Source organism: Cyprinodon tularosa, unplaced genomic scaffold (assembly GCF_016077235.1).
Source record: "Cyprinodon tularosa strain WSP-4 unplaced genomic scaffold, ASM1607723v1 ctg70, whole genome shotgun sequence".
Classification (NCBI taxonomy): Eukaryota; Metazoa; Chordata; class Actinopteri; order Cyprinodontiformes; family Cyprinodontidae; genus Cyprinodon; species Cyprinodon tularosa.
Genome location: NW_024039452.1, coordinates 4,843,315 through 4,860,622, shown reverse-complemented (window position 1 = coordinate 4,860,622; position 17,308 = coordinate 4,843,315). Strand labels below are relative to the sequence as shown.

Below are 17,308 nucleotides of genomic sequence, written 5' to 3'. Positions count from 1 at the left end.
AATAATAATACTTCCATAAATCCCAGCAGAGTTAAATGAGGAACTGGGAATGCAGGAGAAGAGAAAGCAGAACGAAATTCAAGTCAACTCATTCATCAATCATTACGGGTCTTCCTGAAAAAGATCCTTCCTGTCTACAACATATCATTTAAAAAGCTGAATTACTATAACATTTAATTTCCCTTTGGGATTAACAAAGTGTTTTTTATCTGAATTGCATTACTAAACATTCTGCCTCTCTCATGCAAACAATACACGTAGACAACACTGTTAAAATCTTAACAGTGTTGTCTACGTGTATTGTTTGTATTGTAATCTTAAAAAGAGTCTCAGTCATCCAGGTCTAAGTCATTCCAAAAAAGTAAAAAAAAAAACAATCCACTGGGCTTTATTTCCAGGTTTGAAGACGTTTTGCTTCCCATCCAGGAAGCTTTTTCACTTCATAGTGGCAGAAATAGCGCTAAGTTTGAGGCTTTAAAGAGTGGACCAAAGCAAAGCTTTGTTTTAGCTTAGAAAACATGCAAATGTAACCGGACGAACAGTCCGTCCCTTACGAATGGGGCAGTCGTTAGGGTTCTTTGTTAGCGTGCAATACCCAATACCTGTCTATGGGGTATGAAAAGCTCATTTACCAGGTCATAACATAGAGGTATGGGTAAAAAAAAGTGCTTTGGTGAGGCTCAAAATCTTGTTGCTAGGCGGATTTTGCTTCTTTTTAATTTATATATATGTTTTTGCCTTAGATCGAACAAATGTAATGCCTGGAAGAAGTAATGTCTCATCTCTATGACGGAGCTACTAGGATCTGGTGTTTTTAGCCTGCTTCCCTTGCTGGTGCAGAATGAGGCTATAAGGAGGCCTTAGTCCTCGACGCGGCCGACCCGGGTTTGAATCCGACCTGTGGTCCTTTGCCGCATGTAGTGTTAATTTTAGCAGCCATTTTTAAATTTAGTTTCAGTTTTAGTCCAGTTTCAGCATTGCTTGTTAGTTTTTATCACACTTAGTCGACATCATCCCATTTTTATTTAGTCTAGTTTTAGTCGACTTTAAGTCGAGCATTTTAGTCTTTATTTTAGTCCAAGAAAACATTATTTTATTCGTTTAGTTTTAGTCAACAAAAACTGTCAACATTTTAGTCTAGTTTTAGTCAGGACATAATTTTAACCTTTTACTTTTTTGTTAACATTTCCTAAAATAATTTCACATTTCAACATTTTCTCTCATCTTTTAAAAAGACACAATTTTAAGGAACACATGCAGACATGGAAGATGTTCTGACAATATTTATTTTGAACATTGTTAAAGGAATAGTACACCCAAAACATGATTAGCCTTCATTTTCTACTCACCCCCATGCTGAACAACCCTCTGGAGTACTTTTTTGATATCTCAAATGCATCTGGAGATCTGGGAGGCTTCTTGCTGTCTGCTGACATTCAAATAATGGAGGTCTATGGCGCCCGAGGCAGAAAGGTCCATAAAAGTCCACAAAAAACGTGTCAATATTCCTCCATACTGCTCGTCCAATGTATTCCAAGTGTCCTGAGTGGGTAGCATCCATAATTTACTCGAAACGAAGTCATTTAGAATGTTTTTAGAGCATAAACAGTAGTGTATAGGATTTCCTGAAAGCGCGTTCACGAGTCTACGGAAACCGCGGCAGACCAAACCAGATGAAAGTGCGCATTCAGCGTCTGCTCTGCCGATAATGCAAGCGTAGAAGAAGAAATGTGCTGTTTACCTGTGCAAAGAAAGAAACAACAAAAGAAAAATGTCTGAGGACTTCAGTGTTGAGGAAGAGCATGAGTTCTTTGCCGAGCTGAATGCGCACTTTCATCTGGTTTGGTCTGCCGCGGTTTCCGTAGCGTCGTGAACGCGCTTTTAGGAAATCCTATACACTACTGTTTATGCTCTAAAAACATTCTAAATGACTTCGTTTCGAGTAAATAATGGATGCTACCCACTCAGGACACTTGGAATACATTGGACGAGCAGTATGGAGGAATATTGACACGTTTTTTGTGGACTTTTATGGACCTTTCTGCCTCGGGCACCATAGACCTCCATTATTTGAATGTCAGCAGACAGCAAGAAGCCTCCCAGATCTCCAGATGCATTTGAGATATCAAAAAAGTACTCCAGAGTGTTGTTCAGCATGGGGGTGAGTAGAAAATGAAGGCTAATCATGTTTTGGGTGTACTATTCCTTTAAGAGCATTAGTGGTTCTATATCATTATTGTTTTGTTTGTATATCAGTAGTTTTCTTTTGTTGTGCTGTTATGATTTTTTTTAGACATTATGATTGGAAATTAGAATATTGAGTTATTCACTGTAATTAAAATGACCTAAAACTAATTATTGATAATTGCGATTTAGTGCTACCAGCTTTTACTCCATATAATAGAAAATTTTGACTAGTTTACAACTATAAACTTATTTTATCAAATCTGAGAGAATTTAAACCAGTTGAGGTCCTGGTCTTTGTTTAAACACGACTAAATATAAACAATTTTAATATATAACTGCAATTGGTCATAAATCATAAATGTTTCTATATTGTCAAGCTGTTAATTCAAAATATTTGTTAAAGTTTTATGCTTGAGAGAAGCAGATGATGTATAAAAAAAAGAACTGGAGACACATCCATTTTATCTTTGCTGTAAATACGTTAAACACAGTAACTCCTGCTTAAAGCACTAAAACCACCAAAGAAGAAACAACTTCATCGGATTTGCAGAAATGAGGAATCTAGATAGCAGTTGTTCTTGGACAATTAGAACAACAGTTGACAATTGGCGTCGTAACCAAAACTAAATATTTATATATTTTAGACCTGTCAAAATGTATGAAATCATAAATTTTTTCTGTAAAATTAGTACTTTTACTATGCACCACTTTAGATATTACTTCTGTGGATGTATTACTTTTGAAAAAATTTGTTGTGGTAAAAAAAATAATAAAAAATTGTAGCCATCAGCTTTAAAATGTTTAAAAATATCCAGATTTTAAGGCTTTTTTCAATCCTGTTCTTTACTATTGAACAGAATTTAAATAAAATGTACCTTTGTAATGAATGTTCAAATTTGCCAGAAAGGCTGTTAGCTTGCAGGTTGTTATGCGGCGGTTTTAAAGCTTTAAGCTGCTTTTAGGCCGAGCTGACAGATGCTCAACATCCTCCTCACTGACAGGCTAGTAGAACCCCCTCCTCTTTCCAACCCTTTAAGGTGGAAACTGGTCGAAACTTGCCTTTATTTTGGGATGTAAAGCTTCATTGTTCAACTTGACAGGAAGCAAAAGGGCTAAAGCTGCCTTGTCTTGTTGTTGTATTGTTTTAGCAACTGTAACATGAAGCTTTACCCAAACAGGAAAAGGATGAGCGGCTTACTGGGACAGAGGGCTGCAGGCAGCTTAACACTGGGACCTTTCCCAGCAGCCACTGCTCCGTCAGAGGCCCCCATTGGGACCCTCATAAGTCACTGGGTTGTCCAGATCTTCATTAGGAGATCAAAGAGCCATTTGCATTTTTTTCCCAACAGTGAGTAGGTTTGAAAAGGGCAGGAATGAGTGTTTCTGCTGCCACTGTGCTAGTTTTCACTTTATGGAAATCTCACAGAATGCACTGATGTCCAGTGATAAACTGGCTCTTGGTCTCACCTACATTTCTTTTAAAAGTTGTCCTGTTGTTGCTCACCAGGCCACGGATAATCTCTTAAAGGAGACGTCCGCTCAGCAAGGAAGAATCAATTGGATCATTATTTATACCTGAAACTAATATATTTGCGGTGATTTAATGAATTTGGAGTTAATCAGATAAAAACAAAAAAACTGTATTTTTCGTCACGATCACTGAGTCTGGGAGCGGCCATTTTTGCCCAAATATAGTAGCCCCTCCCTCCTGCCATCTTCCGGCAGTGACGTCACGGTGCGGTTAGCCTAGCGCCATTCTCCCCGCTTTACAAGCTAAATCAATGGGAACTACTAGACACATCTGCAATCAACAACAATTATTGAAGATTTCCAGAGGACTTCACCATTGAAATTCACCAGAGCTATAGTGAAACTGACAATGCCCACGTGCATGGCAGCTGGATGTTGGAATACATCGGGGAAAAGTGAAAACATTTGTTATTCCACCTTTCTGATTCCTGATCCTCTACGGACGGGTTGGTCGTTGGATCGCCAACTTGAAGAGGGAGGATTTGCCATCGAACTTCTGGCCAGAGAAAAAATCCGTAATATGTAGCCAACATTTGGAAGAAGAATGTTTTCAAGATGACTTGGATAATAGCGCGTTGTGACAAACACCAGATGCAGCACTGGGACTTCATCAACAGCCGATACCGCACCATGACGTCACAAACCAGTAGGTGGCAGTAGTGTTCTTTGACAAACATGGATGCCTCCAGTAAAGCACATTCACATGAAAGTTACTCTGAATTAAAAACACTTATAATCAATTGAACAGGTTGTAATAAATTAATATTTAAAGTACTTTCAGAAGTTTGAATTCTGAATGTGAGCGGACTTTTCCTTTGATGGAGATGGCTCTGCTGCAATGCATTCTGGGAGCTAAACTTCTCTTCATATTTAAAGGAAAATTCCGGTTTTTAACACTTTTAGCCCATTTTCTGTAGTGTCCAGGATGAAATCGAATGATCGACACCAAAATTTTGACAATTGGTCCTGTCTCTGCTATTTGGCTCATGCAGAATCCCCCCCTGGCTGCTTCAGAATGGCTTTCATAGTGCATGTCCGATAATGTCCTTAAAACAACCTTAAACGTTCTTTTTTTAAATATGCTACTCACCGGGTCGTCAGTGCTGTTCAATGACGTTCCAAAAAAAGTTTCGTAAAGAAAAAATGTTCCTGTAGTGTTTTATTTAGCATTTTGTAAATCCCATTGAGTTCTGTTGGAATAGTCAATATCCCTCCGCCACCGGAAACGGAAATGGGGCCTGTTTACGCTTAGTTGTAGTCTTTTCGCAAGGCCCAAGTGTTTCTGCTTCACTCTGTGTACTCCGACGTCGAGGTGCTAACGTCTCTGTTAAACACTTTAAAAAACTCTGAAAATGGAATACGAAAGGTGGATTCTTGAGGAGGACATATTGGACTTTGAGTTTGACGGTAGAGGATACCGTCGCCAACTAGTGGTCTGGAGTGTGCAACGCTATAGATTCGAACGGGAAGCGGAAGTTTATAAGCGGTTGTGATGTATCGGAAAAAATAGTTCTGGGATTTACAAAATGCTAAATAAAACAAGACAGGAACGGTTTTTCTTCACGAAACTTTTTTTGGAACGTCATTGAACAGCGCTGACGACCCGGTGAGTAGCATATTTAAAAAAAAGAACGTTTAAGGTTGTTTTAAAGCTACAGTGTGTAATAATTACAGGGATATAAAGTCAGAAATTTAATATATTATACATAACTATGTTATTTATCATCACCTATGAGCTCAGCCTTTTAACCATAATATTTGCGTTGCCTTAGAATTCGTTATTTATAATTACATAGGAGCGGGTCTCGCAGCCATGGAGGCTGACATCTTTGCGCTACGGCAAGCGCAGAGGCAACAAACTAGCGATTGCGAGATCTCCCATGACGCTCAAAAATAACTACGGCAAGTTGAGAGAGATGAACTGAGACGGTACTGAACAGTAGATGGCAGTATTATGCCTGAGAAGCGTTTAGTCTGCCTGAAACCAAAGAAGAAGAAGAAGAAGCAGGTATACTGCGCCTCAGTAACAAGAAAGGTGAACAAGGCGGCAGGCGTGAGTGACTTTGCAAACTGTTTGGCACTGTGTGGCCAAACATCAGACGAATGGAGGATCATTCCTACTCTGTATCACAACGAAAAGCGGCGGACACCGAACCCCCGTCATCTAAGAAGCGGAAACACGACGAGAATAAACGCAAGCGTGACAAGAAACGGCAAAAAACACGGATCAACATTGGCACGGCATTTACACGATGGAAGTCACTGATGGAGGAAAAAGGTTTTCAAAGTGACGCTCAAGTTGCCAGTTTTCTCTTGGACAGGTAATTAATCCTACACACACAATTGTCTAATATCACTGCAGTTTTTGGAGTACAGAATGCTCAGACCTGTCTAAAACAATAACATGCTGCGGCGTGATGATGCTGTTCCTCTCCAGTATACTTATTCAGCAACGTCCCTGACGTTTCATAGGTAATGATTCAGTAATTTTCTGTAAAATAATTTTCTGGATATATACCTTGGTTACTTCTCTCCGGCTCCTTTGGAGATCTTCAAGCCTTTCCTCCTCTGCTCTCACCCCGCTGGCTCCCCTCTCTCGCCTGGCCCTAGCTGCACGGCCTCCCTGCCCTCGCCCTCGTCCTCTCCCTCTTCCTCGCCTTGTAACCCCCGTGCCACCAAAATGACTTAGACTCTGTAAACGGGGAATATATATTCTTCCAGCGAACACAATCTCGCTGTTAAACTAATGACTACAATTACTTCGTCTGTTTATATCACCATGCAAAGCAGCTCACCAAAACGTCACAACGATGTAGAAAAAATAACGGGTATATTTATTATCTTAAGTCTACATGAAATCTATACCCTACTCAGACTAATGAAATACTATCTGTAAAATTATCTATGTAAACAAACCTCATCACTTGAGAAGGTAGGTGATGTGGACGTCGTGGAAGAAATTTTGTCCCGTAACGCTCGCCGTACTGTTGGGGGGGAGAAGCGGTGGGGGGGAGATGTTCATGTTGCTGCGGTCTGCAGTCTGACCGCTAGATGTCGCTGAAAATTACACACTGTAGCTTTAAGGACATTATCGGACATGCACAATGGAAGCCATTCTGAAGCAGCCAGGGGGGGATTCTGCATGAGCCAAATAGCAGAGACAGGACCAATTGTCAAAATTTTGGTGTCGATCATTCGATTTCATCCTGGACACTACAGAAAAGGGGCTAAAAGTGTTAAAAACCGGAATTTTCCTTTAAGGGAACCGACTGATACGCTTGGAAAACAATAAAGATGGGTTAATTTGTATTTTAAAAAGCTCTAACATAACAAGTGATAGGTTTATTTTTTTCATTAATTTCAGTTTAAAGTGATAAAAACCTAAAAAAGGCTTTAAATGAGGTATAACCAGTTCTCTTACACATACAATCCTTCTGAAATTGTTGAGTTGTTTTCCAGAGGGGAAAAAAATAGGTGTAGATTGGTTTTGGTTGTCACAGTCACCATATCTGAGGCAGCGCAGGGGGCATTTTACATGCCTTAGGGGTCCCTGGTGATACTATTTCTATAATGGAAGAGCAGAAGGTGATTAAAACAAGATAGCTAGTCTGTAAAAGCAGACATGGCTACAGCTTGATGCTAACATGTTTGTTAGCTGTCAGAATTCACTCAGAATTCTGAGATTAAAGTCAGAATTCTGACTTTTTTCCCCATATTAAGCTGAAATAATGAGAAATTTGTTAACTTTTTAAAAAAAATTTTCAGTCGCCCTAATACTCTCCCATATATTTTGTCTAATTATCTTATTTTAAGAGTAAAAAATCGAATTCCATTGGCAAATCATTTTATTTACCTACTTTAATTAAAGGTAAATAAGCCCAATTTAATCTTTTTTACTTTTTTTTTTTTTTTAGTTTTTCGCAGTGAGCACTCAGTTTTTTTCAAAAAAGATCTTTTCCACTCTCTAAAAACAAGCATTGTTCAAAGAAACAGGCTGCAACATGTTCCTCAGCTCCGAGGCTGATTATAAGGTGCTTTCTGTGGGAGGTCTGGAGAAGTTGTCTGCTAAAGTGTTAAAAGAATGCAGAAGGATAACATCTGAAGCCTGCTGGAGCTGAAAAGCACCAGAACACTTCCTCAGTAGGGAGGTGATATACTGGAACTCCTCTATATTTCCACGAAAAGAAGCTGGTATGAGACAGAGAGGAGAACTTGTTTCACTGATGTTTTAATAGGACATTTTCCTCCTACTGACTGAGTGAATGTCAGAGGTCAGCAACAAACATCATATTATTACATGGATGACTTCTCAGCCCCGGGGGTAGATCATTTTCAGTACATATGTCCTCAGGTTGAGATGGAAAAGTCTCCTAATTGAGATGTAGATAATGAAGAGAACTGCTATAAATCTGTCCGTCTGTCTGTTGTTCTCTTTGTTTCTCGCTGTTAGGCCGTAGTGCTACAGTATCCTACCATCGCGCTGTTAACCCCTTCCATTAGAAAAGTTGGAGTATCTTTAGGGGTATTAACCTCTTAACATTCACCTCATTCTGGGACATTCTCGTCTATTTTGCATGTGCAATACATTATTTGAAAGCTTTTAGTTTCTGAATATTAGGGCTGGGTAAAAAAGATTTAATCGATTTTGAATCGACCACTTTACATTTTTGCAGAATCGATGTCTAGGGAGTGAGATGGATTATTTTTATAGTGACGCCCGTGACGTTCACATTCAAATGAGCAGGAAAGATGCAGTTAAAGGCACACTATGCAACATTTTTCAGTTAATCAATGTGTTCCATAACGTTTTGGATGATTAAATGAGTCATTTCAGGTCGAACAAAGGTTTTCTCGGCCGCCCTGGTGGTCTGTAGGGGAAATACCGTACTTGCAATTGCAGGAGCCCTCGGCCCGCACCCACAGGCTCAGAAGTCTCGCGAGAGTCGGTCTTGCTTTACGGCGAGAACAGCTACACACCCCCAGTTAAAAGCATGCTCGTTGCTAGCACAGTGGCGATCTTTGTGCAGTTATCATGGCGGAACCAGCGTGAAAACAGCGAAAGCCCATGTCGGAGCAGGCAAGAAAGAGGAAAAGGGCTCCGGACAGAGAGAGGAGTCGTACACGGGTGAACATCGGGCAAGCTTTTTCCGAATGGCGAGAGCTAAAAGAAAAAGAAGGCTGCAAGGCTGACGCGGACCTCGCGTTTCTGCTGATGCGATTGTAAGTAACTTTGGAATGGTTTCTCTCTCTCTGTGTGCATGTTCATACTTTCACTGTGTTAGTCATTCGTTGCGTTCGCCTGTCTGCTAAGCTCAAAGCAACCGCGCCTGGCTTGACGGAGAAACCAGGAGAACAGCTGTGCATATTTACGACAGTGCACTTTTACTTTCACCCTCTGGGGGGAGCCTCGCTGGAAAATCAACACCGGTTGCATAGTATACCTTTAAGATGACTTCAAGCCAGACAGATGCAAATATAGCCAACAGGTTGACTGAAGAAATTAACAAATGGAGGCTGACCAGAAAACACCCTGTAGTTGATACAGACAGCGCTGCAAATATGGTTTATGCATTGAAGATAATGCAGCTCATGCATGTCTGCTGTGTCTCCGCTGTGTCACGATTGCTGTTTCACTTTTTCACTTGTCACAAACAAGTTTGCACTTATGAGACAGTTTTGTTTACTTCTCAAGCTTAAACTGTCTGATTTACGAGTTTGCACTTTGTGTTTAATGTGACAGGAAAAAACAAAATACATGAGTATTTTGACACACAGTTGAACCATTTTCATTATTGTAAAAACAGATCGAATCGAAATTAATCGATTTAGAACTGTATGAATCAAAATCGAATCGATTCAGGGCTTTGGCGAAAACACCCAGTCCTACTGAATATATAGATGAAAATTGGGTGAGTAGAACACAGCCCAGCTGCATCAGTGCAAACATGACTCAAAGTTCTTTTTTTTTATTCTTGGAAATGATAGGTCTTTATTGAACAGCAGTAATAAAGAGATGCTTGAGAAAAGGCAGGTTTTATTGTATTACATTTGTTCTACATCATGTTATCCACAAATGCAGAAAATTTCAGACATCTAGCTACAACAGTTCCAGAGCTGCGGGGTTTTGAACCTTTGGCATCCCCAGCGTTTCCATCCATCCATCTTCCTCCGCTTATCTGGGGTCGGGTCGCGGGGGCAGCAGCTTAAGAAGGGAGGCCCAGACTTCCCTCTCCCCAGCCACTTCTTCCAGCTCTTCAGGAGAAACCCCAATGCGTTCCCAGGCCAGCCGAGAAACATAGTCTCTCCAGCGTATCCTGGGTCTTCCCCGGGGCCTCCTCCCGGTGGGACGTGCCCGGAACACCTCACCAGGGAGGCGTCCAGGAGTCATCCTAACCAGATGCCTGAGCCACCTCAGCTGGCTCCTCTCGACGTGGAGGAGCAGTGGCTCTACTCCGAGTGCCTCCCGGATGACCGAGCTTCTCACCCTATCTCTAAGGGAGAGCCCAGCCACCCTACGGAGGAACCCCATTTCGGCCGCTTGAATCCGCGATCACGTTCTTTCGGTCATGACCTAGAGTTCATGACCATAGATGAGGGTAGGAACGTAGATCGACCGGTAAATCGAGAGCTTCGCTTTTTGACTCAGCTTTCTCTTCACCACGATGGACCGGTACAGCGCCCGCTTCACGGCAGATGCTGCGCCAATCCGCCTGTCGATCTCCCGCTCCCTTCTTCCCTCATTCGTGAACAAGATCCCGAGATACTTAAATTCCTCCACTTAGGGCAGGACACCCCCCCTGACCCGGAGAAGGCTCTCTACCCTTTTCCGGCTCAAGACCATGGCCTCGGATTTGGAGGCACTGATCCCCATCCCGGCCGCTTCACACTCGGCTGCGAACCGATCCAGTGAGAGCTGCAGATCACGACCTGATGAAGCCAATAGGACCACATCATCTGCAAAAAGCAGAGACACAATCCTAAGGCCACCAAAACGGATCCCCTCAACACCTTGGCTGCGCCTAGAAATTCTGTCCATGAAGGTAATGAACAGAATCGGTGACAAAGGGCAGCCCTGGCGGAGTCCAACTCTCACCGGAAACGAGCCCGACTTACTGCCGGCAATGCGGACCAGACTCTGACACCGGTCATACAGGGACCTGACAGCCCGTATCAAAGGGCCCGGCACCCCGTACTCCCGGAGAACCCCCCACAGAGCCCCCCGAGGGACACGGTCGAACGCCTTCTCCAAGTCCACAAAGCACATGTAGACTGGTTGGGCGAACTCCCATGCTCCCTCCAGGACCCTGCTGAGGGTGTAGAGCTGGTCCAGCGTTCCACGACCAGGACGTAAACCACACTGCTCTTCCTGAATCCGAGGTTCGACTATCTGACGGACCCTCCTCTCCAGCACCCCCGAATAGACCTTGCCGGGGAGGCTTAAGAGTGTGACTCTCCTGTAATTGGAGCACACCCTCCGGTGCCCCTTTTTGAATAGGGGGACCACCACCCCAGTCTGCCAATCCAGGGGGACTGCCCCCGATGTCCATGCAATGTTGAAGAGTCGCGTCAGCCAACACAACCCTACAACATCCAGGACCTTGAGGAACTCCGGGCGGATCTCATCCACCCCCGGGGCCCTGCCACCGAGGAGCTTTTTAACCACCTCGGCGACCTCGCCCACAGAGATTGGAGAGCCCAGTCCAGAGTCCCCAGGCCCAGCTTCTTCAATGGAAGACATGTTGGTGGGATTGAGGAGGTCTTCGAAGTATTCCGCCCACCGACCCACAACGTCCCGAGTCGAGGTCAGCAGCACACCATCCCCACTATAAACAGTGTTGGTGCTGCACCGCTTCCCCCTCCTGAGACGCCGGATGGCGGACCAGAATCGCTTCAGAGCCGTGCGGAAGTCTTTCTCCATGGCCTCTCCAAACTCCTCCCACACCCGAGTTTTTGCCTCAGCAACCATCCGAGCCGCATGCCGCTTCGCCCACCGGTACCCATCAGCTGATTACGGAGTCCCACAGGCCAAAAAAACCTGACAGCATCCCTCACCGGAGGCGTCCACCAACGGGTTCGAGGGTTGCCGCCACGACAGGCACCGACAACCTTGCGGCTGCAGCACAGATAAGCTGCCTCGACAATGGAGGAACGGAACATGGTCCACTCTGACTCAATGTCCCCCACCTCCCCCAGGATGTGTTCGAAGTTCTGCCGGAGATGGGAGTTAAAGCTCCGCCTAACAGGAGACTCCGCCAGACGTTCCCAGCAGACCCTCACAACACGTTTGGGCCTGCCAGGTCTGACCGGCATCCTCCCCCACCACCGGAGCCAACTCACCACCAGGTAGTGGTCAGTGGAAAGCTCCGCACCTCTCTTCACCCGAGTGTCCAAGACATACGGCCGCAAGTCCGATGAAACGATGACAAAGTCGATCATCGAACTGCGGCCTAGGGTGAGATGGTGCCATGTGCACATATGAACACCCTTATGCTTGAACATGGTGTTCGTTATGGACAATCCATGACGAGCACAGAAGTCCAACAACAGAACACCACTCGAGTTCAGATCAGGGCGGCCAATCCTCCCAACCACGCCCCTCCAGGTCTCACTGTCATTGCCCACGTGAGCGTTGAAGTCTCCCAGCAGAACAAGGGAGTCCCCAGGAGGGGCACCCTCCAGTACCCCCTCTAAGGACTCCAAGAAGGGTGGGTAATCTGAACTGTTGTTCGGCCCGTAAGCACAGACAACAGTCAGAACCTGTCCCCCCACCCGTAGGCGGAGGGAGGCTACCCTCTCGTTCACCGGGGTAAACCCCAATGTACAGGCGCCGAGATGGGGGGCAACAAGTATGCCCACTCCTGCCTGGCGCCTCTCACCGTGGGCAACTCCAGAGTGGAAGTATGTCCAGCCCCTCCTAAGGAGACTGGTTCCAGAACCAGAACCATGCGTTGAGGTGAGACCGACTATTTCTAGCCGGAACCTCTCAGCCTCACGCACTAGCTCCGGCTCTTTCCCCACCAGCGAGGTGACATTCCACGTCCCAAGAGCCAGCTTCTGCAGCTGAGGATCGGAGCGCCAGGGTCCCCTCCACCCAACACACATTGCACCCGACCCCTATGGCCCCTCTCACGGGTGGTGGGCCCATGTAAGGGGGGACCCATGTTTCCTCTTTGGGCTGAGCCCGGCCGGGCCCCATGGGTAAAAGCCCGGCCACCAGGCGCTAGCCATCGTGCCCCCCCTCCAGGCCTGGCTCCAGAGTGGGGCCCCGGTGACCCGCGTCTGGGCGAGGGAACGCTGAATCCAAATATTTTATTCATCATAGGGGTCCACACTTTCTCTGCTCTCTTTTTCTCATGGTCTTCTCCTTCTTTCCCATCGCCCGGCTTGCCACAGGTTTGCCTGCTGTGTCTAACAGTAGCAGCAGCAGCAACCCAGACTGACAGCTCATTGGCTCATTTGGATCACGTGCAGCCTGGAGCCGGACGCTCCCCAGGGCTTTACCGTATTAACAGGAGAAGAGGAGCAAATGAAGTTAGACACTGTCATTGGACAACATGCAGTAATTTATAAATGTTTTAAATCAAGTTGGGTTCGGATTATCCAGCAGGTGGATCCGCTACTCCGTTACCTCTGGTCTAAAGGTTGATTGTTAGTTGGCGACTGGCATCCAGTCATGATCATTTGTGCTTTGTTAAATTTAGATTGATTTGTGTTTTTTTAAGTAATTTTTGTTGTAAAAAAAACACCTTCTACATGTCTTCCTATCGCTGTTCTTTAGCCTCTTTGGCCAAGCTAGTTTCCCACAAACAGCTTTTCTACCTATGTCATCGTGAACCTCAGCTCTGTCCTTGAAAGCAGAAATCTCCTCTCCTCTCATGTCGTCATATTTCTTTTTACAGCTCCTGACCGGCCATGTGATCCAGCAGAAGCTGCCACTTAGTCCCTGGATTTGAGGAGACCCAGCTTTGTGCTCTGTGACCGACAGCGATGGGTCCCCAAGGTCGCACTCTGGCCTTGACTTTGCTTGTCGGGCTTCTGTGTTTGCTGACCTGCTCATCTGATGGTTCCCTGGTGAAAGTCAATAAGGGCTTAAAGGTGAAACGAGGTCAGTCAGTCTACCTCCAGGAAGGTGACCTGCAATTCCACATTCCCGTCCAGAAGGATGTCTGCAAGGTGGAGGTAGTGCCAAACGAGCCCATAACTCAACGAGTGGGAAGACTTGTGCCTCAGGTAATGGAGCCCTTAGACAGTAGGAGCAACATGTACCAATACACTGATCATGTTTAAAAATAACATAAATATTTACATTTGATCTAACATGATGAGCCTGAAAGATTGGGTTGCACATCATTGCATGTATGTTTCACATTTCTGGTAGATTTAGATTGTTGTGGTTATTTTTCCTAAAAAAAACACATCATGGAAAAAAAGATGTATGTGGATATTTTTAAAACAAAACCTGCATTTGAACCCATGGCAAAAAACACACACATCCACACACACTTGCTTTACATGACTTTCGAGGACATTTCTTGAATGACTTGCATTCATTTTATATGGCCTTACCCAGACCCTATTACCAACATATACCTAACCTAAAATGTGATATTTAAAACAAATTTTGGAAAGAATACAAGATGCAAAACTCGATCTGAAAAAGGGAAATAAATTATACAAACATATATAAAAGAAATGAAAAAGAAGATTCGGAAAAAAAAGTAAAATGTTAAAAAAAAAGAAAAAAATGTCGTTTATGTTTTGGGGAAAAAAATGTTAATTTGAAAAATGAAATCTCAGAAAAAAGCACTGTTACACTGAAAAACTATTTTTTTTATTAAGAAAGTTTTACATTTTCATTTCTGGATTGTATTTTTTCTTTAAGATATCTAAGAAATTTTTTACTTTTTTATTTTCATTTTCAAAAAGAATTTCTTTGCTTGAAGCAATGATGGAACAAACTTAACTTCGTACAAAAAGCACATTTCCTTTATAAACCTGAATTTTTTGGCGCCATTTAAACTTTTCAACATTTCACTAAGAATCAGAAATAAACAACAAAGCAAATCATTATTAATGTTTGTGCTAATAATTAATGGAAGATTCCCTTTAATTGCTGTAGGTGTTTGACTGCCATTATCTGTCTGATGAAGTAAAGTATGTCCACAATGGCTGTCCGTTGTTAAAGGACGATACCGTCAAGCTTCGCCTATACAGGTAAAAGATTCAACACTGAAGAATTCATGCATATTTATGGGTTTTAATTCATCCTGAAAGATAAACTAAGGTTTTTTCTGAATATTGCTTCTTATTTTTTATTGTTTCTGACCAGGTTCACAGAGACAGAGACACACATGGAGGTGTTTACTCTCCATGTGGACATTATAGCGCCTGAATGCAACATCATTAAGATGGGTCCTAAATCCCTCCAGGTCTCTGAGTTCTACGGCCTCTCTGATGCTATTGATGGTAACGTGGTTTCCTTTCACTATGAAAGGAGATCCAGTCTGGAATGTAGCGTCCAGCTTAGACCCCAGGAATCCCACCTTCCAGCTCACGGCCGGCTGGTCACTGGAGACCCAGAAAGAGCCACCAAGAGAGGCGACGAGCCAGAAAGTTTCATCCACTTACAGCAGCAGCTAGGTGAGCTTTGAAAGAAGTTCTATGCTTAAAGCTTTATTAAAAAACAGGAAGCAAAACAACCTGAGGTGTAATGGCACACCTACTCTGTTTGCACCAAAATCTACCTTCCAATGTTTTGTAGGGTAGCCTTGAAAAGCGACACCAAAGAGAAACTGAGAGGCCTCCTACCTTTCTTAACTCTGATGTTAAGGAACAATAGGATTCCTTTTTCAGTCATAGGTTTCTGGTTTATAGTACAACGCCGACCATTAAGTGAAAAGGCAACAGCTTGAAGCAAAATATGTTGGTATAAGTAACAGAAATTATAATTCAATTCAGTTTATTTCTATAGCACCAATTCACAACACGTCATCTCAAGGCACTTTATCATTAATCAGATCATACAGTCATAGTTTTCTATCAAAGGAAAACCAGCTGATTGCATCGACTCATTGACTCGAAAGCAATCCCTCACACTAAGCATGCTTGTAGCGACAGCGGAGAGGAAAAACTCCCTTTTAACAGGAGGAAACCTCCAGTAAAACCAGGCTCAGCGTGAGTGGCCATCTGTTGAGGCCGACTGGGGTTCGAGGAGACACAAACAGAGATACAAAAAGCAACTGTCAACCAGCTTGACAGACGACCCCGTCCAGGAAACACACAGCCAGGCAGATGAGCTCCAAGCCAGCTCTGATGTAGGAGGATGAAAGAGAGTAGATCTAGCCAGTCACAGTCAGAGAAACAGGGCTACACTGAAAAACAGGCCAAGCTCCAACATCTAGAAACAAAGGTGTTGATGGCAGCAGCACAGCTGATATTTCTCTCCAGGATGGAGTCAGATTGAACTAACAGATTCTGCAGAGTGGGAGAATAGAGATAGAATGAAGCAGAATGATAAAAAAGGGGTCCTTATGTCCTCCAGCAGTCAAGGCCTATAGCAGCATAACTATAGAGATAGCTCAGGATAACCTGAGCCACTCTAACTATAAGCTTTATCAAAAAGGAAAGTTTTAAGCCTAGCCTTAAAAGTAGACAGGGTGTCTGCCTCACGGACTAAAACTGGTAGTTGGTTCCACAGGAGAGGAGCCTGAGAACTAAAAGATCTGCCTCCCATTCTACTTTTAGAATAATAATGCAGTCGTTTAGCCGTTACATCCAATCATCCAAAACTTCCTACAGCACATAAAATGCATGTTTAAATAGCATTGTTAGTTGAAGTTTAAAGATATTTATTTTTTTATTCCTATACATTTCATTCCAAACTGGCGGTTCATGAGAATGATTTGAGTTGTAATCTCTGGCAGTGGGTGTGATCTCATTTACCTAGCTATTGTTGAGTCTCCTACCCCGCAAGAGAACAAATGGGACTGTTTGTAATAACATAACTAATGACCAACCATGAAAGCGCCTCAAACACCATCAAAGACTCTACATAAGAGTAAGAAAAATTTAATTAAGTTTAGTGCTTAGAAAGAAGCCAAACTGGAGTCCATTCTGTGACTGAATAAGACAAAAGTAAACATTGGGACAGCTTTCAACTAATGAAGAAAACTCAGATTTGTCTGGTGAATAAAAATGGAGCTGAGATTGGTTTTGATGTTCCTTTCAGAATAATTTCAATTAGTATAACTTTTTTAATCTCAAAAGACATTCCACCTCTGAAACAAAAGAAATGGAAAGTCTCCATGGTGGACAGTGATGCTTTTTCTCTTCTCCCATTCACACTACTGGAGTCCTTTTAAGCCCAGCGTACACTGTGCGATTTTCGGGTCGATTTTCCAGTCGTGCGAGTATTTTTTCGGTCCGACTTTCAGCCTGATCGTGCGTCGTGAGTCGTGTAGTGTACAGGAGGTTACGAGCGGCGATCAGCCTCTAGTTCCTGCTAGGGTACTTCCTATAGAGTGTCCATTAATTAGTAGTGTTGGGCCAATGCCATTTTTTGGCCCCGATACCGAAACCCGATACCTGGCTG

At 43.5% G+C, this 17,308-nt stretch overlaps 1 protein-coding gene across 3 annotated transcripts in view; it reads left to right on the top strand.

The window, feature by feature from the left end:
* Nucleotides 1-17,308, top strand: part of frem1a (Fras1 related extracellular matrix 1a) — a 64,399-nt gene that overhangs the window by 2,519 nt on the left and 44,572 nt on the right. For all 3 annotated transcript variants that reach the window (XM_038268454.1, XM_038268453.1, XM_038268455.1), the window contains exons 2-4: nucleotides 13,617-13,947; nucleotides 14,837-14,931; nucleotides 15,047-15,357. In XM_038268454.1, the coding sequence (XP_038124382.1) occupies nucleotides 13,705-13,947; nucleotides 14,837-14,931; nucleotides 15,047-15,357 (649 nt within the window). In that variant the 5' untranslated portion in view covers nucleotides 13,617-13,704. The remainder of the gene's footprint in view (nucleotides 1-13,616; nucleotides 13,948-14,836; nucleotides 14,932-15,046; nucleotides 15,358-17,308) is intronic.